The sequence below is a fragment of the Narcine bancroftii genome, chromosome 5, assembly GCF_036971445.1.
Source record: "Narcine bancroftii isolate sNarBan1 chromosome 5, sNarBan1.hap1, whole genome shotgun sequence".
Taxonomy (NCBI): Eukaryota; Metazoa; Chordata; class Chondrichthyes; order Torpediniformes; family Narcinidae; genus Narcine; species Narcine bancroftii.
Genome location: NC_091473.1, coordinates 71,607,472 through 71,632,775, shown reverse-complemented (window position 1 = coordinate 71,632,775; position 25,304 = coordinate 71,607,472). Strand labels below are relative to the sequence as shown.

General features: G+C 36.8%; 1 protein-coding gene across 2 annotated transcripts in view; it reads left to right on the top strand.

The window, feature by feature from the left end:
• uhmk1 (U2AF homology motif (UHM) kinase 1) overlaps positions 1 to 17,908 on the top strand; it is a 53,316-nt gene extending 35,408 nt beyond the window's left edge. Inside the window, exons 4-9 of one of the 2 annotated variants that reach the window (XR_011357625.1) lie at positions 7,981 to 8,075; positions 8,641 to 8,717; positions 12,175 to 12,273; positions 12,443 to 12,531; positions 15,854 to 15,996; positions 17,660 to 17,747. Coding sequence is in view for 1 of the 2 variants with exons in the window: in XM_069937813.1 (XP_069793914.1) it covers positions 7,981 to 8,075; positions 8,641 to 8,717; positions 12,175 to 12,273; positions 12,443 to 12,531; positions 17,660 to 17,815 (516 nt within the window). In the remaining variant the exon portion in view is untranslated. Of the gene's footprint in view, positions 1 to 7,980; positions 8,076 to 8,640; positions 8,718 to 12,174; positions 12,274 to 12,442; positions 12,532 to 15,853; positions 15,997 to 17,659 lie in introns of both variants that reach the window. The other variant, XM_069937813.1, reaches the window with a different exon arrangement.
• The last annotated feature ends 7,396 nt before the right edge of the window (positions 17,909 to 25,304 follow it).

Genomic DNA, 25,304 nt, shown 5'->3' with positions numbered 1-25,304 from the left:
GCTAAAATCCAAATTCTCAAAATAAGGTTTAAATATGTTTGACATGGTATCTCTGCATTTTACGTCTCTGATCAGATATTTTAACTATGTAGTTGACTTAATAATTCACCTTGGACTCTTATCTCAAACAGGTCTGAAAATGTTGCCCTAAGTAGATTGAAATTTGTTGGGAAAAGAATTTATCCCCTGGTTTAAAAGTTCTCATTGTAGCTTTTTTTGTAATCATACCTGACTTCCATTTTCCATTGAGCTGTTTTCAAATTCTCTTCAGCTCGTTTACAGACTTTAAACTTTGAATCATAATCTAACAAACTCAACTGTGTATCCTTATTAACCTATTGTTCCTTCAACAACATTAAAGGTCCTCTAACTCAATGTCCAAGTACCAGCTTAAAAGGACTAAAGCCTAATGATTCATGAACAGACTCCCTTATTGCAAACAAAAGCAAATCGACACCCTCATCCCAGTCCTTCTCGTTCTCAAAACATTGAATGGAACGTTTCCAAGGCGCTTTGAGTTTCTGGATGATATGCTGATGATGTGATTTGTTTAGCTCCCAATTTATACTATCTGCTGAAGCAGTCTGATTGGAACTCTAGGCTCTGTCCATCTCAAACAAAGTTACTTCATTTCTGTCTTTTCAGATGACTGGCTGATGATACTGAATGCTGCTTCTTCAAGTGTCTCAATCACATGACTTGCTTGATCAATACTGGTTTCAGTTTCCATTTTCCAAAAACATGAGTCATAAACATATTAACTCTAGACAAACCAACTAAAGTGAAACATTTCACAAGAGCTCTTGACCCAATTTTAGTTTTAATATTTCGAAGTGGCATTGCATCTGGAAATCTAGAGGCTGTGGACATGACAGTTATAAAATACTGATTCACAGCTTTTGTCTTGGGCAATGGGCCAACACAATCTATAATAACTTTAGAAAAGGGTTTGCCCAAAGCAAGAACGGAGACAAAAGGATCCACTGAGGACCCCAATTGGGTTTACCCACAACCTGACAAATGTGACAGGTCAGGCAAAATGTCAGAGCATCTTTTAAACTAGGCCAATAGAATGGTATCATAATCTTTTATGTATTTTTCCTTACACCAAGATTTTGGGGGAGGGGGGGGAGAGGGGGGAACAAGGTTAAAATTTCATTCCTGTCGTCTTTAGGAACTACAACCTGTTGAACAATTGCCCATCCTTCACCGGCAGGGATATCAGGCAAGTCTCCACTTCCTCATCAACACACTTTCCTTAAAATAATATCTAACTGGCTCTTTCTTAATTTTATCAGAGCCTTATCTCTTATTTCATTAAGATAGGATCTCTGTTCTGCCTCTCTGTAAACTCCTTTTGGTATAATGACAAATCCTTACTCTCAAGTTTAACACCAGAACTCTGGTCCAATGAAGAAATATGCACAGCCTTTGGCAGGTCATTACGACCTGAATGCTCACAGTTTCCGGTCCCTTTTAAATCAGTCTGCATAGCACTGTCTGCACAAGGAAGCTTTCCCACCATAGGCTGTGTCACTGCACAAGCTGGATATATATTGGAATCTGTCTTTGTCTCATCAATGACTGGCTTATCTGTCAAGCACACTTCAGTTTCAACTTTATCCTCTGCAAGAACATTTCAAAATAACAATGAAACCCCTTCCACTGGCAAACTTTATCGTAACAGGTCCGTTAACTGATTCTGATTCTTGTGCAAAGGTATCGACTCTGGGTTACCCCCCAAACCTCAAATCAAATTTATGTCACCCGTGCAGTCTTATCACCATACTCCAAAACATGGATGTCTGGGCAGCCCCAGTATCTTGAAGGATTTTTACTGACGTTTGTGGTGACCCTTCCTTTAAAGAAACCATACCCTCTGACACAAAATATTTGAATTCCTCTCTAATGTTACCAACAGGTCTGGAACCTTTTTTTATTTCTATTTTCATCTCTTTGAATACAGTCATCTGGTGCTGCCTTCTTTTTTTTTCTTTTTCCTCAGGATGGAACAATTTCCTATCATGCGACCAGGTTTCTTACAACCGTGGTAAAGGCGACCCATGTTTTTACCTTTTCTTGCTTCCCTTCTTTTCCACCTAGCACTTCTTACCCATTTATTTTCTAACTTACTTGGATAGTCCATATTACCCTTTTGGAAAGTTCTACTGGGTGCAAATTTAACCTTATGGATTAAAGCATACTCATCTGTTAATTTAGCAGAATCCTGCCAAGTTTCTACTTCATTTACATCTAAATATGCTTGTATATCATTAAGAATGTACCTTTTAATTTCCTCAACTAACACGAGCTCTTCAGATTGTTATAGTTGCCATTTATCTCTTGATATGCACCATCAGGTCAAAGCACAGCTTTGTCAAATGCAAAATCCATGTAAGACGGGGGTCACCAATTTTTCAAAATTTCTAAATTTTTGTCTCTATTAGCTTTTGGAACCAATTCATAAGCCTTGTGATGTCCATAATGCTTCCCTGAACCCAGGCAAGGGTCAGACAGAATGACCATTAAAATGATCACAATTCAACTACAGGAATAATCCTGTTTCCTTTACACAGATATGGGTAAATCAAAATGACCTTTATAATGGTCACAGCAGATCAATGTTGCCCCCTTAAAAGGGGAAAACAGCAGTGTCCATCTCATACAAAGTTACTTCATTTCTGTCTTTTCAGATGGCTGGCTGATGATACTGAATGCTGCTTCAAGTGTCTCAATCACATGACTTGCTTGATCAATACTGGTTTCAGTTTCCATTTTCCAAAAACATGAGTCATAAACATATGATCTCTCTCTCTACAGATGTCTTTTCCTTAGGTAAACAATCAATTGTTCTGGTTCTTAGTTGAGAACATTAACTCTGTTTACAGCTTGAACTTGGGTGCCTCTGCATCTGTTCAAAATGTTGTTATGAAATCTGTGAGTGTTTGCACTCTGTTCCAACCCCCAAAGTAGCTCACTAAAAAATAACAAAAGGCTGCAACATTGCCTGCAGCTCCCTTATCAACTCTGGTTCATTTCCTAATACCCAGTCCAGAATTTCCATTTCACTGTTCAGCTCAACCACAAACTGTTAAATTTAAAATATAATTTAAAAAAATTTAGACAACACAGTAACAAGTCATTTCAGCCACGAGTCCATGCCGTCCAGTTTACACCCAATTAACTTACATTCCCAGTACATTTCAAACATTGGGAGGAAACAGGAGCCCCTGGGGAAAATCCACACAGACATGCGGAGGACGTATAAATTCCTTATAGCACAGGTCCCAATCGCTGGCACTGTAAAGGCAATGCGCTAACCACTCCGCCAACTGTGTCACCCCAAAGAAGACTAAGAGGACAACTAGAGTGAGGGTAGGACTGCTCAGGGGAAAAAGGGGGAAACATGTCTTGAAGCTGAGGAAGTAGAGGAGGTCTTTAATGAATACTTCGCTTCAATGTTCACCAAGACAAGGGATCTTGGCAAATGCGAGGTCAGCCTGTAACAGGCTGATGTTCTGGAGCATATAGAGGTTAAGAAAGACATAGCATTGGAGCTTGTGAAAAACGTCAGGATGGATAAATCCCTGAGACCGGACGGGATATAGCCTAGATTACTATAGAAAATGAGTGAAGAGATTGCTGGGGCATTAACAATTATCTATATGCCCTTCCAGCCCACAGGAGTGGTTCCGGAGGATTGCAAATATAATTTTCTTGTACAAGAAAAGTAATAGAATGAATCCTGGAAATTATAGACCAGAGGGTCGGTCTCTTATGTCAATGGTGGGCAAATTATTGGAGAGGGTTCTTAGGGGTAGGACTTATGAGCATTTGTAGAAACATAGTCTTATTAGGGATAGTCAGCTTGGTTTTGTGAAGGGCAGGTTGTGACTCACGAGCCTAATTAAGTTTTTTGGAGAGGTGACAAAACAAATTAATAGCAATGGATGTGGTGTATATGGATTTTAGTCAGGTGTTTGACATGCTGGGTTAATCCAGCAAGTTGAGAGGCATGGGATGCATGGAAAGTTGGCTGCTTGGATTTGAAATTTGTTTGCCCATAGAAAATGGTATGGGGAGCATGTTCTGTTTGGAGGACAATGATTAGTAATGTTCTATGGAGATGTACTCTTGGACCCCTGCTCTTCATGACTTGGATGAGGAATGGGAGGGGTGGGTTAGTAAGTTTTCAGATGCCATAATAGTTGGAGCGATTATGGATGGCGTGGAAGATTTTTGAGGGTTACAACAGGATACAGACAGGATGGGGAGTTGGGCAAAGAAGTGACAGATGGAGTTCAAAGTGTGAAGGGATACACTTTGGAAGATCAAAATTGAAGACAAAGTACAAAGGTAATGGCATTATTCTTAACAGTGTGGAAAAACAAAGGGATCTTGAGATCCAAGTCCCGGATCCTTCATAGTTGCCAAGCAAGTTGATAAGATGGTTAAGAAGGCTTTTGGTGTGCTGATTTTCATTACTCAGCAGATTGAAGTCAAGAGTTACAAGGTAATATTGCTGCTCAATAAAACTCTGGTTAGACCACACAGAATATTTTTCTATAGTTCTAGTCATTTCTTTATAGGAAGGATGTGGAAACTTTTGAGAGGGAGCAGAGGAGATTTGCCAGGATTCTACCTGGATTAGAGAAGATGAGGAAAGGATAAATGAGCTATGGTTTTTCTCCTCAGAGCAACAGAGGATGAGAGGTGACTTAATGGAGGCGTATGAGATTATGAAAGGCATCGACAAAGTGGACAGCCAGCACTTTTTTTTCCCCCAGAGGATATCTGTTTAAATGAGTGGAGGCAAGTATAGTGGAGATGTCAGAGGTTCACAGAGAGTGGTGGGTGCTTGGAATGCTTTGTTTTGGGAGGGGGGGGGAAGTGGCAGAGTCTGATGCAATAGGGACATTTAAAAGACTCTTAGATAGCACATGGATTGTTTCAAATGATATTTCCCTTTTTTTGGAATCACAGTTACAATTGCTGTCTTAAATGATTCTGGTAAATCATTCATCTTTCCCACCTGTTCTAATACTTCCATAAATGGAGGAATTAATAAATCATTAAATGTTTTTTAAAATTCAGATGGAAAACCATCTTCTCCCATTATTTTGTAAAGAACCTAATGCTTCTTTAACCTCCCTTTGAGTAAATAGAGTAGCCAATACTCTTTGATCTTCCATATTTAATTTTGGTAAATTTATTTGAGAAAAAATTATTCTATTTTATTATAATCTTTTAATGATTCTGACTGATACTTTTATAAAAATTTAAAAATTTTATTTATTTCTTGTGATTTAAGTTATCTGTTTGATTCTTTCTTGGTTGCTATAATTGTGTTAGAAACTTGTTCTGTTTTTAATTGCCATGCAAGAACCTTATGTGCTCTCTCTCCTAACTCATAATATCTTTACTTAGTTCTCATTATATCTTTTCTATTTTATGTTTTCAAAGTATTGTACTTTAATTTCTTATTTAACAAGATTTTATTTTTCTTCATTTGATTGTATATGTAAATATTTTTCTATTATTTCTTTATCAAGTTGCTCTACTTGTATATAATCTTTTTTAATCTTAGATGTATAACATTATCTGACCTCTTAAATATTCTTTAATTGCATTCCATAAACTAAACTTATTCATTACTGAATCAGATTTAATTTCACAAAATATAGACCTATTTCATTGTTAAATGCAGATTATAAAATAATATCTAAAAATGTTAGCAAATAGAATAGCAAAATATTTACCTAAATTAATAAATATTGATCAAACTGGATTTGTTTTTTTTAAATAAATTAGCAGATAATGTGACAAAATTAATTAGTATAAAACATTTAGCACAGTTAAGAGAGGTACCTAATGTAGTAATTACTTTAGATGCTAAAAATGTATTTGATGACTTGGAGTGGGATTTTTTTTATTCAAAGTTTTAAGTAAATTTGGAATACCACCCACATTTATCTATTGGATCAGAGGTCTACATATTAAACCTAAAGCGAAAGTGGTAACAAATGGGCACATATCAGAATCCTTTTCATTGACTAGATGAAGTAAGCAAGGATGTCCATTGTCACCTTCATTATTTATTTTTATCAATAGAGCCTTTGGCAGCATTAATTAGACTTGATAATGATATTAAAGCTTTTAAAGTAGTCAGGAAAGAGTACAAGATTAGTTTATGTGCAGATGATGTTATAATGTGTTTGATTGAACCAGAAAGGTCATTAAGTAAATTGGATTTCAGATTAAAAGAATATGGTGTAGTATCTGGCTATAAAATAAGTTGTGATGAAAGTGAAATAATGCCTATAATAAAGGCGGGTTATAAGCAGTGTTAAAAAGGAAAGTGAATTTAAGTGGCAGAGAGATGCAATTAAATATTTAGGTATTAAAATTGATAACATTTTAAATAATTTATTTAAATTGTATTATACACCATTGCTTAAGAAAATAGGTGATGATTTAGGGAAATGGAAAGAACTACCTATACCATTCATAGGAAGGGTGAATTGTATAAAAAGAATATATTCCCTAGAGTACAGTATTTATAGAAATAAATAAAATATGAGATAAATCAGATAATTTTATATATAAATGGTATAAGCTGTTTATTGGAAATTGAGATATTCCTTGGTTAAAACATCTCTAAAATATGGGATAAAATACATTTAGAAATGGGAATAATAACTTTTCAGATACCAGAATGATATTGAGTTGGAATCAACTTATTCCTTTTACAATAAATAATAAAGTTTTTAATATTTGGTTTAATGGAATTTTAGACAATAAAAGATTGTTTTCAAGGTTCAACTTTAATGACATTTGAGCAATTGAAAAGTAGGTATGGAATTTAAAAAAAATACAGTATTCTCTTATTATCAGTTAAAGGCATATTTAAGAGAAAATTTAGGTCCAGATTTGATATTACCTGAACAAAGCTATTTGGAACAATTAATTATAAATATAAATATTTTAAATGTTTATTTCAATTATGAATACATTTTTTGCAAAAAGGAATGAATAAGCCAGGAATTCTTACATCAAGTCAAAGATGGGAGAAAGATTTAGAAATTAATCTTCAATGGGATAATATGACTAATTCAATTAATGTCTGGTATAGAATGGTACATTGTAATTTTTCAGGTAAATATTTCAGATGCAATAATAGGTACTTTTTTTACATTCTACATGGGAATGTTCAAAATTAAGACCCTTTTGGACAGACTGGGTTAATTTTTGGAAAAAATTCCAAAAATTAACTTTCCTCAAGATCCAAATATTTTTTTTATTTGGAAATATTTTTGACACAGAATTGAAATTGAAATTAAATAGAATTTGTTGAAATAACCCTAGCGGAAGCCAGAAAATATGTGGCAATAACTTGGAAATCAGATGTTTATTTGGGAATGGGTAGATGGCTTACTGAAATAGGTAGTTGAATACCACTTGAGAAAATTACATATAATTTGTGTATCAAATTTGAAAATTTTGGGAATCATATTTACAAATTGTAGGAATTAAGTTGTAATCACCCAACCTGAAACTTTCGACTTCTAAACTCAAGAAAATTAAAATGTTAGATTTTATTTGATAGTTTTAATAAGTTTTTATAAATACTATCCAGATGTTTTCTTTCTTTTCTATTGGGTTGTTGGGGGGAGGGGGAGGATGGGAGGGGGGAATTAAAAAGAAAATCATGATTAATTTTTTCATTGTTTTTGAATAAGAAATTTATTTATAAGTTTTTTAATCCATATGAGAAATTAATTAAAATTTTCAAAATAAAAGGATGTAATGGGCTGTGGGGGAAGGGTTAGATTGATCAGGGATTAGGTCAATACAATGTTGTCGGCTGAAGACCTGTCTGCTCAAAAAAATTTTTTACATCTTATTCCTTGAAGCCCTTTTTTATGATTACACTCAAACTTTTGCCCTCCTGTCTAAATATTTCTGTTTTGTTTTGTCCAGGCTAACAGTTCTGCCATCATAGATTCCATTTTTGCAAGTAAAGATTTGGTGTATTCAGCTATCCCAGTTTATCACCTCAGAGATGTTATTAAAAGGTATGCTATCCACCTTGACTATGACTAGCAAATAACATTTCCTAAAAACTGAATAGTGTTTCTTTAATTGGAGTATTGCTGTACACTGAATTGATATGAGAATGCCCAAGAGATGACAGAAAATTGTGTTATGAATAACCAGAGATAGATGATGCGATTTAAAGACGATGTTAAAAATCATTGGTGTTTATGAGAATTTATCATGAGGGGGGTAGAAAGCTGCATAAAATATAAAAGTTGTTCTTTCTTTCAAAAATGTAATTGGCCTTTTCTGTACTATGTTAAATTGGTTATTTGATTGAAATTTAATTCATAACTTCCTAACTCATAGGTAAGAAGTATCCTGTGATCCAAATTGACACAATTTTTTCCACTTTCACTTGTTTTGCATGCGCTTATTTAATGTGAATTTGGTTTTCATTAAAAGTTGCTGTCAAGTCAAAAGACAAAAATAGAGGTTTTAATATACATCATTGTGGATATTAACTTACAACCAACAGGAATATTCTCGTTGGTTTTTAAATGACTCCAGGACGATTTTTATTTCCCTTTATTTAAATTATAGTATGCTTCATGATGACCCGGCACAAAGAATTACAGCAGAATGTGCTTTATTCAACCCCTTCTTCAGTATTCCCTTTGGTAAGTTCAATGCCCTTTCTGAATACAGTTTCATGTTGCCAAGAATCCAAAGCTTGAATGATGCATGCTTTTGTAAAACTATGAAGTTTACATTTTAATATGGCCATATTATGAATTGGATTGAAACTGGAAAACTGATTACCTGTCTTTTTTATATTTTATTAAAAAATTTAAAACCACATCAAAGTATACATAGACAATAAAACTACAAAAAAAAAGTACACATTACAGTCCATGTAATAACTGAATTTTGTAGACCAATTTTCAGGGTCAAACCACAGCTCATGAGCCACGTGCGGCTCTTTGGCATGTAATGCGTGACTTGTGGAAATATGTGGGCTGGAAGAGATACCAGTGCTCTCGAAGAGGGCCTGGGATCCTCCGAATCTCTGCAGCCAGACCGGGGAGGGGGTGTGGGGGTCGCAAAATGGTAACAGCCCAGGCTGCAAGACAAGGAAAATGAAGCGGGAGTAGGCACTATAGGAACAGCCCCTGCAGCGGAGCAAAACTATCAGTGAATGCCGGATTTGGGTTCTCCTCATTTGGGCCAGACCATGGCAGAGTGCTGCCAATGTGGGGTGTGAGATAGGAGGGTTGGGCAAAGCTAAAGGCCCTCCACAGGATGTGGCTGCAGAGGTAGGGAAACCCAAGCTGGGCCAGGAGCGCTCTGATGGGGCATGGCCTGCCCCAGAGGTGGGTTGCCTGTCCAAGGCAAGCACTGTGGCAGGGGGGAAGCAAAATTATGGAGACGGAAAGGAGAGGCTGGAGGGGGTCCCCAATGAAAACTTCATCCAGGCGCCAAGGCAGGACAGAGCTGAAACTGGCAGCAGCAGTGAAGGTCCTGTCAGTGTCGTGGGCAATCCCTGGGTCCATTGGATGGTGAATCAACACAAGACAGTGCAGAGATTAGACCACTCGATACCCCAGCCTCTGCTCCCAGCAATCGCTCCCCCATCCCGATGGCAACTGGAAAGGGGAGTGGAGGAGCAAAACTGTGAACCCTACCTGGCCTCGCTCTGCTGCAGAAGGCAGCTTTGCATTGGGTCACTTCTCGCATCATGCGCTCAGCTATGGAAGCTGCAATGGTGTGCGTATCTGCAAAGACCAGTGACAGCAGCTTTCTCGAAGAGTACACATGAAAAACTGGAGCAGGAGTCGTTCATTTTACCCTTCGAGCCTGATCCCACATTCTGTGAGATCACAGCTGATCTGGCTGTGGACCCAGCTCTACCTTTTCCCCATAACCCTTAATTTCCCCTATGATGCAAAAATCTATCTTACTGTATCTTAAATATATTTAATGAGAGAGCCTCGACTGCTTCCTTGGGCAGAGATTTCCACAGAAAGTCATTCAGGATTTTGAAAATATTTTGTATGTATATTGTGATAGATTATGTTGTGTTTGTATTGTACATAGATATGTTTTTGGGAGATAAATTGGGGCAGGTTTTTTAGTTTAGGTCACATACAAACACTTTAAAACAGATCTTATTTGAAATACTGGAGCCTTTGGAGAGTGCCCAAGAGACGGCACTAATGGATTGTTTACAAAAAGGCAACAGATGAAATAACTCGTCGGAGCCACAGGCTGTGTGGAGTGGAACTTGCTATTCTAAGAGGGTCATGTGGTTTTTGCAAGCAGAGAGGGTAAAACAAGCTTTCTCTCTGAGTGAGAGAGAGAATTCAGTTCTGCAGTTTTACAGTCAGCAGCAGCAACTGGGACTGGAACAGGACAAGCTGGCAAGCTTGTGGAAAACCCCATTTTGGAAGTTGAGTTGTGAGTGCTTGATTCATCATAGACAAAGCCCTTGTGGTTCATGCAAGAGGAGAGGACTGGCTGCCTAATGTTTCACTTGAAATAAGAAACAAAACGGAACTCTGTGGTAACCTGAAAAAAAGAGGTTATCATCTGGAGAACCCTGAGGGGGCAAGTTTCTTCGGCAAGATACTGAAGTGGCTAGTTACAAGGAATCAGTTTTTGTTGTCCAGTGAACAACAAATCTCTCTCTGAAAACAGACAAGAACCTTCCTGAGTGGTAACCATTTACCTTTCAAGCAACAAAGCCTGGTGAACTTCATAAATGTTAAATTCTGTGCATAGTATAAGATTTGCCTGCAACCAGTAAACTTGGAGGAATGAGAAGTGAGATTGGACTGTGAATCAAAGAACTTTTCTAAATTTACACACACATTATATACACGTGCGCTTAGAATTAGAAGAGGGTTAAGTTTAAGTTAATGATAAGATAAATTTTGATCCTGTTTTCATATTTAAAGATAATTAAAAGCAACTTTTGTTTATGAAACCATTTGTCTTGGTGAATATCTATTGCTGCTGAGTTTTTGGGTCCTCTGGGCTTGTAACAATATATGTATTTTATGATTATTGAAACTAATACACATTAGCAGTTTGAACACTGTATACATGAATAAATATGTATGTTTATTTTTTAATATATATATATATATACATTTTTTGTTTAAAAAATATGCATGTAAGAGTAAAAATGTGAATAATTTTTTTTCATATCTTGCGGCTCTCAAACATCTGGCTTATCTTGTGGATCTTGCGTTGAGCAAGTTTAGCCACCTCTATTTTAAGCAGTTGACTATTACACACATACTACTTTTAACTGTGCAAGTACCTGCATTGATCGGGACATTAGATTCTTGGATGGTTGGCAGACGACAGGGACTGGGTGGTAAGTCTGTGATTGAGGCGTCAAAAGCTCAAATTTGTGGGTGGCTGGGGTGTCTGGAGCTTGGATGAGCTGGCAATTGGACCTGACTTTCCTTTAGGCCCATCTGCCAACCCATCTAAGGTCCCTCCAATCCGAGCTCCTGACTCCCCAACTACAGACTCTTGCCTAGGCCCAGGCTGGCCTTCCATCAGAGTGCCTTCCTGCGCTCTGACCATGGTCTCTCCCCAATCCGAGCTCCTGACTCCCCGACTACAGACTCTTGCCTAGGCCCAGGCCGGCCTTCCATCAGAGTGCCTTCCTGCGCTCTGACCATGGTCTCTCCCCTGGGCCCTGTCAACACTCCCATCCGAGCTCCTAATGCTCCAACCGTGGACTCTCTCACCTTGGCTTCGGCCAATTGCCCATCTGAGCTTCCAACACCCTGACCATGGACTCTTGCCTAAGCCCCGGCTACCTACCCATCTGATCTCCAAACTAGGATTTGCTACCCGGTCTGGCCACCCGCCCATCCATCCAAGCTCCTAATGCCCTAGCCGCCAACAATTGGCAGACAATTGCAAGCCACTACCCACTAACACTACCATTGTGAGTACCAGCTCGTACGATACCTGTCTCAGCCAACATATTTCTGCAATCCGCACATTAAATGTTAAATAACTGCATGTGGCTTGTGAGCCAGATTTTGCCAACCCTGCCTTAAAGGATAATATCTGCAGATGAAGTAAAGTCCTTACCATGTTATTTTTCATTACTAGCCCCACATATTGAAGATTTGGTTGTGCTTCCAACTCCAGTGTTGAGGCTACTCAATGTAATTGATGATAATTATCTTCAAAGTGATGAAGAATATGAAGGTCAGTTGGTATTTCCTTTTATCACTTGTTTATCAGTGTAGTTTTTTTTTAACAATTCTTCAATTTTAGCAAGAAATGAGTTTTGGTTTGACAATATAAATATATTTATGTGCAAGATATTACTACATTCAAAATGTGTTTGAAGTCTGGTACTTTTATTTCCATACAGATGTTGTGGAAGATGTGAGGGAAGAATGTCAGAGATTTGGACCAGTTATGTCTCTACTTGTCCCAAAGGAAAACCCTGGTAAAGGCCAGGTGAGAAAACCAATGTGAATTTTTTTTCATATTTCCCTGTAATAAAGACAAGTTTTCTGGGAGTAAATGTAATCTGCACAAATCAGCAAAACAATTTGGAATTGAGCCTGCAAGAGCAGAGCTATAATTTATTTAACTCTGAAAGTGAATTGGACCCTTTTTATTTCAGAAAATACTTTAGTCATGAAAAAAAATCAAAAATAATTAATGCTGAATATTTTACTTACAGTTTCAGGCCAAGCATGTTTAATATTTGTATGTCACCAACTATCATTGATTTAGTATCTCAAGGCAAGTGATTAATATGTTCCTAACAGAGATGTCGGGCTAGTCCTAAATTAAAAGCCCTTTCCCAAAGAATTTTTGGTATCTACACCTAACTTGTTAGAAATAAAGGCAGCGTTGCCTGTGGAATTATTTTGAGGAGAGGCAGTGGAGTAATCTTTTGTGCTTTAAGAGCACTACCATTAAGTTCAACAGACTTTCACCATTTGCTCAGTCCATTAGTGAGCAAACCCTATGTGTACTCAAAGAAATCATTTTGCTTCTATGGCCAGTTATTTTGAATCTGTTTTTAGGTTATTTGTGACTGGAATCATTTTTTTCTCAATCCATCAATATTCTTGTATTTTGAACATAACTTCTTATCTCTAGGCAGAGTGCAGTCATTTCTTTCTCCATTCCTGGTAACACTTCAATAGTTCAAGTCATAACTTGCTATACTGGAGGGGGAGAGGAAGGGAATTGGATTGTAGTTGATGGAAGCCAGCCATTCCACTGTTATGCAGGAGTTCCTTGGGACGGTATACAAGATTAAACATTTCAACTGCTTAATTAATAACCTTCCTTCCATTATAAAGTCATGAATTCACAGACAATTCCACATGGTTCATTTTCACTTGAAATGGAAACCAAGACATCATTTGGGGAAGAGCTGTTAATTGGCAAGTAACATTTGTAACATCTCCAAAAAAAATCATACTGCCTACCATTGTTATTCCATTGAATTGTCTTTAGCAAGTCACTCTTTACACATTATGAGTTCAAATGGATCAAAATATTGTGATCATTTGAGCAGGATGGAACCTGAGTATTGTGCGGCAAGTGAATGGCCTCCTAACGTCACAAACCATTTCCACCATCTACTAGATATGAGTCACTTGGTTGGTCACATGATCGGTCACATGATCAATGTGTGTGTAAATTTAAGAAAAGTTCCTTGGTTCGCAGCTCGATCTCACTTCTCAGTCTTCCAAGTTCACTGGTTGCAGGCAATTCTTATACTGTGCACAGAATTTAACATATATAAAGTTCACCAGGCTTTGGTGCTCGAAAAGTAAATGTTTACCACTCAGGAAGGTTCTCGTAGGCTTTGCAGAGAGAGAGATTTGTTGTTCCAGGATCTTCACAACTGAGATACCACCCTCTCCCTCTCTCTCTACCTTTCAACAGCCAGAGTGTATCTGTCTCCTCCTTGTTGATTAATTACGTCATTGTTTTTATCACCTACTTATGAAGCTTGCACAGCATTCTCCATACTTTCTCCAAAGTTACTGAGTGAATTCTTAACTTTTCAACATTTTTTTTAAAGTGTGTGTATGTATGTAACCTACTCGAGTTTTACCAATTTTTCTCCCAAATACATCTATCACATGTTCTATCACTATGCCATATGAGTTAGGAACATGCTAATGGCCTGGTGTCGCCCATCTGACTTGAAAATGGACAGAGCTCAATTTTGCTTTAGAGTGGGTGCATACACTTAATATTGCAGCTGCTCACCATCATTCCACCCATGTTTTACGTTAGTCGTATTGCTCCTCTCAGTTGAATAGGGTCTCCGATTTAGATTAAAAAGTTCACTGTCTCAATGTTATATAATGTTATAAATTAACGTTTTAAGCAAATTTTTTTAAAAAGTCATTTTTCTCTTAATTAAAGAGACTTAACTTTTATAATTAAACAGGAAACTCTGCAGATTGTACTACAATACACAAAAGTGCTGGAGAAATTCGTCAGGTTACACTACCTTTTGCTTCCTATTGATTCTCAGTTCCTCCATTTTTGTGTATTGCCTTGGTGTTCCTAATGTCTCAGCAAGCTGTCAGAAGGGTATCAGAAAGTTCCAGGGATGACATTATGACTCCAGGTCTCCATTCCAGACTCAGCGATCCAGCCAGGTGGCCTCATCCCCTTCAGGGCAGACAGAGATGCTGCTTCTGGCAAAGCTCGAGGAGGGAATTGTGCATTTACGTCAGTAAGAACTAGTGCACAAATGTCTCTATCATGAAGGCCTGATCAGCAAAGATAGGTTGATGAAATACAGATCCCTCTACTTACCAGGGATTTCACAGCCACGCTGATTGCCGCAGCTTACGTTCCTCCTTTGGTATGAGGATGAAGCAATGAGGAAACTTTATGGTGCCATCTGTGAAGCCCGTGCATCCCACCTAACAGTTGCATGATTATAGCTGGTGAATTCAACCATGACAACTTGACATCTGTTTTACCATGTTCTCAACAGCATGTCAACTTTGCCACCAGGGAGAAAACCCCCTAGATCGAGTGTATGCCAATGATCCTGGTGCGTACAAGGCTGTCCCTCGCCCCCCCACCTTGGATATTCAGACCACATATCCGCCATTCTAACCCCAGCATACAGGCTGCTGGTAAAATAAATGAAGCCAGTTCGCAAGGAGATCAAGACATGGTTGGGGAAAGGGCACAACAGCACTACATGACAGCTTTGCGACCCAGGACTGGAGCTGGTTCAGGGAGGTGCCCACTACAATGGCCACATAAATATTGATAAGTACATGAGATCACTTACTACATTAATAAGTGCATTGAGGATGTCACAGAGATCAAATACCAGGCAAACAGGACAACCAGAAACTAGGGTTGGGTGCAGAGCTTGTGATACAGCCTTCAGGACAGGAGACAAGATGGCACTAAGATCAGCCAAGGTTGAACTCTCCAGTGCACCCCTTCCCTCCCCCACCCCCAAATCAATGTGATTTACCGGGATTGCTGTTTAAAGAGAGCTTGTAAGATCAGCGAGTACCCTTACCACCTATGTACAGCATCTTCCAGCTACTCCCGTCAGGAAGAGATACAGGTTGAGTACCCTTTATCAGAATACTCAGACAGAAATTATCCAAAATCTGAAACTTTTTTCGTCCGTGGTCCCATAAGGTAATATTAATAGAGTTCAGACATCCTGATCAGAGAACAGGACATAGTGGACGTAAGTAATGCATTATAGAGTTTAGATTTTTCAGTATATGTCTACTTCACTTAATTTGTGCATATGTAAATACAGGTACACAATCCTTTATCTGGACATCTAAAATCCGGAAAGCTCCAAAATCCGGCATTTTATTCCTGATGCTGATACAGTGGAGGGAGAGAGAGACAGCAGCACGACTCGGTTTGGCAGGGGGAGAAGACGGCAGTGTAACTCAGGCAGGTGGGGGGGGGGAAGAGACGGTAGCGTTACTTGGTTGGGCAAAGGGGAGAAAGACAACAGCTCTACTTGGACGGGCGGGGGGGAGGAGAGAAGGCAACGTGACTCGGTTGGGTGGGGGGGGAGAGAGGCGCCAACACAATTGGAAGGGAGGGGGTGGATACAGGAGCACAATTCGGGTGGGCTTAAATCTGGGGCAGCTGGCTTTTGTTCTGAAATCCAGAAAAATCTGAAATTCGGAACACACTGTCCCTCAAAGGTTCCAGATAAAGGATATGGTACCTGAATCATATATATTTGCATAAATATCAATACTTGTAATAGTCAAACCCATCCCCTTTTTTTGGCCTTGGGTGCCCACCTATCTGAGCTCCCAACGCTCTGACCACGGATCTTCGCCCCGATGCCTGCCCATCCGAGCTCCCGAACACGGATCTTCGTCCCGGCCATTCACCCATTTGAGCTACCAACGACCTCACCATGAACCCAGCGCCTTGAACGACGCAGGTACTCGAGGTCAAAAGTTTGACCTGTGTAAAAGTTGACCCCCCCCGCCCTTTTTGCCCCAAAAGATGGTCCAAAAAATTTGACAATTACACAAGTATACAATATATGGGGTGTTTGTATTGTAATGTAAATGCGTGCATCTTTAAGTCTGAGTGAGTGAGTGGATTTTTTAAATGGTGTTCCAAAATCCAAAACTCTTCTGGCCCCATGCATTTCGGATAAGGGGTGCTTGACCTGTAAAGAAGAAATCTAGCCAGAACTACCAGGCTGAGGAACATCTACTTCCCAAGGGCAATGGGATTGCTGAATGACTGATAACTGCTAAAACAGTTCTCCAAGATTTCAATATTTATTATAATTATATATTCATATCTACCATACTTGTCTGAAAGTGTGTTTGGCTGCTTTGCACTAAACTGAAGAATGCTATTTTGTCAGATTGTACTGATAGAATCAAATGACAAATAAACTTGTAAAGGTTATCACAGCAGCTGGAATAGTGCAGGAAAAAAAATGAAGAGTTGAGCTTTTCTCTGGAAATGGAAGGACTTCCACTTGCTATTAATTTACCCATCTAGACCAGTAGAAAATTTTTGTCTGCCTAAAAATTGGAGGATGGGTGTAGATTTGATATAATCTGGGAATGGGGGAAAAAAATCTTGAGACTTAATTTTTTTCTTTTGCTTCCTCTTCGTTACTTTTTAGAAGTTCTGTTCAATGTCAGATACTTATTAAAATTACACAGGATGTTTCATGTGCAGATTTTTTTTCACCAGAAAGTGATTTCAGACTTCTGTGTCATTGGTCTGATTTGGACTCATCCATAAATGGAATATCTGCTCACTGCAGTATCTCATGTAAAAATAGTTAAGGCAATACATCAGGTATAAACGTTGGCTATGTTTGCAGCACACTTGTCTGATTCAAAGTTGTGAGTTCAAGCCTCTCTCCAGAGAATTCAACACAAATTTTTAGATTAAATTTCATTGCAGAATAGAGTCAGTACAAAGCTGTCATCTTTTGGGTGAGGTAGAGTTCAAATGGGATTTTATTTCCTCAAGTAGAATTGACAATGTAGCTGCTGCAAAGCTTATCAAATACTTTATGGAAACCATGAGGTTGGTGACAATAATTGTCTTTCTTCTTTACAATTAGGTTTTTATTGAATTCAGAAGTGCTGGGGACTGCAAAATTGCCCAGCAGATGCTGACTGGAAGAATGTTCGATGGCAAGTTTGTGGTGGCTACATTCTATCCTCTGTGTGCTTATAAAAGGGGATACCTGTATCATACAGTAGTTACTGATACCTAATTACACCTGGGCATGCCACCTTTTACAATCACCCAGGTCCCTTTTGAAATATTCCTCAATAGAATAACATAAAGGTTAAATGTTTTGCTCTGATTCCTTTTGTGTGTAAGATGGCATTGATTAAACAGCTAGTTTAGAGAAAAGGTTTACAAACTTAGGGATTAATGCACTTAAAACTGCCGGCAAGTTATTAACAAAATCTATTTTATTACTAGAACTTATAGCTAACTGCCTTTCATTTGTAAAATGCTAATTTAACAGTTTTGCTGACAGGTATCAAATGCATTCTTGATAACGGGGAACATGCTGATAAAATCAATTCAGAGATTACTATATCTTAATCTAAATAAATCACAAAACATTTTTGTAAATGGTGGAATAAAAACTAAAATAGATTGAATCTGTCAGTGAAGTCGTATGTAAACATTTAGCCATAGCTACTACGAGTATATCAGATGTGGTTTCTTTTAATGATTGCATCTGATTAAATGCAGATAAGATACATTAAATAATGGAGAGAAAAGATGTTTTTTAACTGTAGGCAAGTGGTAACACAAATGTGAGCACAATTAGCATTTCCCAATCGTGCTTTCTTTGCCTCGTTTGAACAGCTGCTTTAATGGTGTGTGGTGTGTTGTTGAATTATTTATATCTGGGGAGAAACACAAGAAAGTTCCTTGTATCCTTTCTCAGCTTTAGAGATTGCATTAAATTGTTTTTTCCTTGTATGGGGATGAGTTGGCTACTGTTAAGTAGCCTGGAGTTACACAATTTGACCACAGTGGCACACAAAAATTTAATGACTTGCAAGTGCTTTAATACATTAGCAAAGCTGATTGGAAACAATGATTTTGCAGATAATAAATCTGCATAGTCTGGTATAATAGGGGAGGAAGATAACAGAAAGCTGGAAACACTTGTCTTTCCAGTAAAACAACAGCCTGTACATTTAAGTAGTACTTCTAAGATAGTGGAGCGTTGCAATCACTGTTGGAACAAATAGACTGCCAATTATTATTCAAATCACATGGGAGTCTGTATATTTCAAATAATACAGCTATAACTAAATGATTTTAGTGAACACTATTGGCTAAATTTACTCAGCAGTGTCGTAAAAGAGCACTTAATTCAGTTTATGTGTCAACTTTTACTGTAAAATCAACCTACAACAAAAACCAAAAGTAATAATACATTAAACAAAAGCTTCAATTGATCTGAATGGAATAACTTTTGCCTAGTTTTTAAATGTACCTGGCATTTTACTGGGGCAATATAAAAATGAGATATTTTATGGAATACCCTCCAAGTGACATTTTATCAGTTGATCTGGTAAAGCAGCACATCTAACTATTGATTAATAATCAATAATCACAGCATTAACCCAGCAATTAGCAAAGCTAATTTGAAACAATAATTTTGCAGATAATTGTGGTTAGGCTTTCCAGTTCATTGCACACATTAGAATTGTGAAGGTGCATTGTATTTCATAGAGTTGATAAACATCAGCTAATAACCAAAGACAATGTGCTGAAATGGAGAAATGCAGAAGGATATAGAACCAGTTTTTTTTAGAGGCAGATGATCAATTTGGGCTGCAAATAATCCTATTAGCATAGTTATGCTAATACACTCTTGATTTTGTTTCTTTGATGTTTCTGCTCAGGTACATTTAAGATAATTACAAAAATATTTTAAAATTTTTAAAGGTTTCAGAACTAACAATTTATCTGCAGATTCAAGAAATGTAGAATAATAATTTGAATTTAACCAAATTACATTTATTAAATAGAAGTTCTAATATAGTTTTCTTTGGAGCATGTTTTATATTTAGGAAAACTATTTAAAACCTGTAATTACCAAAACATGCCAAAGAACGGGCAACAATCTAAAGTAAGCAACGTGCTCGTGATTCCATCTTCCTCCACCATATTTTTATGTGACTGCACATTTTGCCCCTGTATTACACAGGAGTATAATTTTCCATACACAGCTATTGCTGAACCATTGCCCAGCTTTTGTGTTTATTCACAGACCTAAGGCCTGGAGTTTTCCAACTCTTATTGTGTTAATGAAATAACAATGAACTTCAAGGCTATTTCTTGGTTATTCATACTTATTTGAACACTGATTGCCTACACTAAAAAATAGCCACTGGTATCTACAAAATGGATATCTCGTTAAAGTTATTTATAGAGGAATAAGAAGCGAGGGGAATTTGTACTTTCATGGATTGTGTTCTACAGTGCATTTTGAACTTGTTAGTTCATGTTAAAAGTTACATTACTAGTGCCTGCAGTACTTTAAAAAAGTAATTTAAAATAAGTAAATCTAAACAATTTAATTGAACTAGTAATTAACATTCTGATGTAATGTCTATGTTGTTCTTGTTCTTGGATTACTTTTTTCTTAAGATAATTTTACAAATTTTAGTTGTACGGTTTGCAGATCTGGTTCAAATGACTACATTGGTGTACAAAATCAATTCCAGTGCACAGATAATGAAAATATGTCAGGTGTTAGATTTGATATATATTGACTCGCTGTACTCTTAAGTTGCCAGGTATTGTTACAGATGTTCCCAGACTATTTGTGATTTATGTACTCACCTCATACTCTTTGATTTAATCATTTGTGATGGAGCAAATCTGTCCTATAAGTATACCACAACATTTTTGAACCCTTAAATTCTTCATAATTTATCCATACACAGCTGAAAAATTTAAGAACATGCCTTTCTCCCTCCCCCCATGAGTTTGAAAGAACTGACATTTAAACAGGTAATGCTACAGTTTTCATTAGAATGACAATAATGTTAAAATTAACAAAATCACATCCGTATATTCCAATGTGACCTAATCTATTCTGGACACGAGTAGAGGTAGTACTTATAGAAACCTTGAGGGTGATGAGAATTTTTTAAAATTTTGCAATTTGGTGGGAAAAAAATTACAACTTCTTTTGAACAGCATTCAAAGCCCTAAACTAAGCCAGGCTAAACCTAAGACACGTTTTGAAAGAGCTGGATTCTTTGTGTCTTTTTTTTAAAAATGAGACATGCAGAAGAGATGCAGTAGATATAGAATTCACAGAATTTATCTCTGGTCATCTTGCTTCCTATTCTTTAAAGCTCTGGCAATTTATTGAATTGTCTAGGTGTAAATTCGTGTTCTTGTGGAGGAAAATAATATCAAACTATGTTGTACATATGTCAAAAGATGCTTTTCTCATTCTTTTTCACTGCGGTGCTCTTCAAAAGTTCTTACTTGGACCAGCCTGACTTCATGATTGTAAAATAAAAGCCATACATTGTCATAGACTTGGTTGAAATGCTAACTAAATTATTACTTACCATTTACTAAATTGTGAATCAGGTTTCTTTAACCAGCAACCTGCCCACCAGACAGTAAAAGATTCCACTCATGCAACAGCCACGATTACTTCTGCACCAAAATCTTGGGTAGTAGCCATTTTGTAGCTGAAACTTCCTGGATTTTGTTTTTAGAAAATGCAAGTTAAGAAAGATTAAGCCATAGACAGAAAGGCATAATATCAGATGTACAAATTATATAGTAAACAATCTGCCAGTCTGTATCATGAAAACTGTATGATGAGATTGGTATAAACAATTCTCAAGGAAGTTAACCATATGTGGATTTTTTTTAAAAAGACAAATGTGTGGCTTGGACCTCTCTGGTGTGGGTTTCTTTAGCAGCCAGTTTTATTTATTTACTGAAGGTAGTGAATGCTGTGGTGCTGTGCACAGACCATGCATTACTTTTCCCATTCTTTGTCCGTGTGCTCCTCTTGCAAAAGACTTGAATCAAAGAAATAAATATGCCATCTTAGCATATAGTTTCATCTGGAGAGTGAATATTTGTTTAGCCTTGGACAACTTGGTGTTGAATCCAGTTCTCTTATTAATATACAAGAGGGAAAAGTATGAATGGATTTTGTCTGAGACCATTTCAAAAAGACAGTGTAAGGTCACCTTAGAGTTTTATTTACGTCATTTTTATTACATAACCTTAAAAACTGACTTTACACAGTTGATTTTGGATCAACTTAAATTTGTTACCATCTTCAGATAAACCTTGTGATTACAAAAGGATGTAAAGTACCCATGCATTCATATTCTATAGTTGATCATTGTTCATCTGTAATGGTTCCAAAAGACATTTTCAAAAAGTATTGTAAGATCATCCCTAAAGTACTTCTCAGGGTCAATCATCGTCTGCAACACATCCACTCCTGAAATGCACAATCATTGGTAAAAATCTTGTGATTAAGCAAAGGTTATCCAAGTTAGTGTTTAATGATATTTTAGTAAGTCTAACATGCTGTTCCTTAAGGTATAGATAACAAAGGTTCAGAGGTTCCTTTTACTGTCACAATAATAATATATTAAAACTGATATATACATAAAATACTTTAGTCTGCTGAAAGGCAAAGAGTCGCCATGAGCATTGCCCAGCGCCCCTAACAATAGGAGAAAGTGAAGCAAAAGAGAGTTTGAGTTTAAATTTTACAAACCCTTACAACAATTATGATAGGTTTACAGTTGACATTTTAGATCACTGTATTCAGAATGCAATCTGTACGGCTTGTGTAAGTTGTAACCGCTAACATTTTTTGTGTGCCACTTCCAACTTTCCCTGGGTTCTCCTTCGAACTGATTTGATTCTTGCTCAAGTCTGTTCAATCACAAGGATGGTGGAACAGATTGATTCGTAAAAGAGAAAAAGTTTTTTATGGAACCATGCTGTTGTTAAAATATTATAAACTTTTATATGCTAGTACATGTTAATTCTATGTATAACTACTTCTAACTGAGATATTGTTTAGCATTTAAGATATAATTTCTGTAAAATTAAATTTGTCCTGCAACAAACAAGTATGATAGGTAGGCTGTTATATTTCTTTATTTGTGTTGTCCTCTACATCCTTAAAGATGATAAAGGAAAATTCACTGTTTGTGCAGTGTACCTAGTTTCAAGGCAGTTTGTATAAAAACTAAAGCTTTGTTTGAAACTTGATTATATCTCAAATTCGAGAAAGTTTAACGCTTGAATAAATCATTAGTCTTCTTGAACATAATACTTCATGTCATTTAAGAATAATATGCCAGCCATATCTGCCCTTGTATAATGGAGGTTGGATGTATTTCAATGCTTTTCAGAGTTGAGGTCACTCTTTCACCCATTATTTTTCTGCAGCTGTGTTAGGATTTTAAAAATAAACAAAATTTTTAGCCCATAGATAAGGAATTTTTGTTCTCAGGAAATGTACACATGCAGTCAACCTCCAGGTTGCTCTATTGAACGTCTGATAATATGAAATTTTGTAAAAACAGGTTATTGAATGCATTGCTTTAAGGTATCTATACTGCATGTCTTTTTATGGAATGTGCTGAAGCAGTGTGCTCAACTGTAATTGAAATTCCATTCATTATCTTCAAATAGTCAAGAAATTGATCTTTTATTGCAACAATCAATCTAGTACAGCTGTGTGATATGCAATAATTGTATGTGTTTTTTTAAAATGGGCCTTCCTGATGCATCTTCTGACTGAATTAATATAAGTAAGTGTTTTTTTTCATTAAAAATACAGCTGATTGTGACACATCTTTTCATAATATATTGACAAGCTATTGTGAACATTGACAAGTCAACCACGCATGATAATACACTATAGTGGTTAAGCTGCAGTTTATATACATTTATTGCATTGGAACATTGTATTTTTCAGCATTCATTTTATGCATTTCATAATGATTGATAATTAAAATATTCTGCACTAAAATGTTAAGTGCCATGTAGATGCCTATTTCTCGCACTTGTGCCAAGCAATGAGACTGATACCAAATGCAGTCATTTCTTCAGACAGGGTGAGGCAGGAGAAAATTGATTGCAGTGAAGGAGTAATGCAAGCTAAATCAATTCAGAAAGCTCATGTTTTTTGCCCATGCAGTTTGAATGAGGTTCGTTTGGTGTACTAGTTATGCAATTTTATTTCTAAAGGTAATTAACTTTCATAGACAACAGTCCCAGGTGGGATCTTGTTTAATGAAATGTTAACTTGGTCTTAAACTATTTTCTGCCAGGTCAAGATTAGAGTTTGTTCTGTGTTTCCAGGACTGAAGTATCATTTCCTTTGGCATTTAGGAATAGTTTCTTTAATACTGTTTTTGGACACCTCTTCCACCAGTTAACTCTTCAGAACCTTTCACCATAGTTATCGGCAATGCAGTTTTTTTCCTCACTTAATTTAAATGCAGCATTAAAATTGGACTTAATTATACAATAACTCTTTTAGAGCAGGCTAATAATTTGGGTATAACACCAATTTAGTATCAACATATGTTTGCAGAGTACTCTTGGTCCTGGGAATATGATATCTGTAGATGGAGTGACAAAATTACATTTAGATATATGAAGAACTGTTATCCAGGTCATCATAATTCTGACCATAAATCATTCTCTAAGCAATAGGTTGTTTCACCTCTGCATTACTGTAACAATGATTAATGTGAAACTTTCTGCTGTGCTCATTTGGCTCAGGCATGCCTCAGTTTAACATGAACTGCAGACAGAAGTTTGCACAATTACTTTGCAGAAAAAAAATAAACATATAAACATAATGTGTAACCATGTTTCCAGAACACCTTTTATTGTGTGATTAAAAATGTTAAATATTGCCAAAAACATGTAGTGAAACTATATTGTTCCTGCATTCAAATATATAATTAGTATGTCAATTTTAAATCTGTTCCAGGAAAGCAGTTTTACAGTGCTGCATCCACCTACCTTATGCAAGGGTTTGGTTATGTACTCTGGTGTTGTCACATTAGTTATTCTGCTGCTTTACGTACCAGACTTTCTTGAAAGACATTCTACGATCTCTTTAACGTACATCTTCTGTTGGTGAAATTTTGCCTTATGCTTTAGTGACAATAAAGAACTACCTAAACAAAAGAACTTTTTATTCTTGTAAATCTGTTATGAAAGTGAATTTTACCATTCAACACACATTCTGAAATATTTAACACTTTACATTTAATAACCTGTGTCATGTGGTTTTTAACCCCTTTACCAAAGGCCACAATTCATTATGTACAGATTTACTCAGAATTTGAAATAGCCCATAATAAATTTTCTTGACCTTTGCTAAAAAAAAATGGTTTCAGTCTCAAATTTATTTTTGCAACTGTCTTCCCAGGCATCATTCTCATAAATATTTTCTGGACCACCCTTTATAACTTCACATCTTTCCCATTATTTGTTAACCAGAATTGAACATTATATAGCCAACTGTTTGGAAAAGTTAACTTCCCTGCTTCTCTACTCTGGGCCCAAAATTCTGTTTGCTTTATTAATGGGAACTGACACTTTAAGTTACTTCTTCACACATTCAACCAGTTCCTGCTCTATTTTTTAGAACAGTGCCCTCTTATATTTCATTACTCATTCTTCCTACCAAAATGCATTGGCTG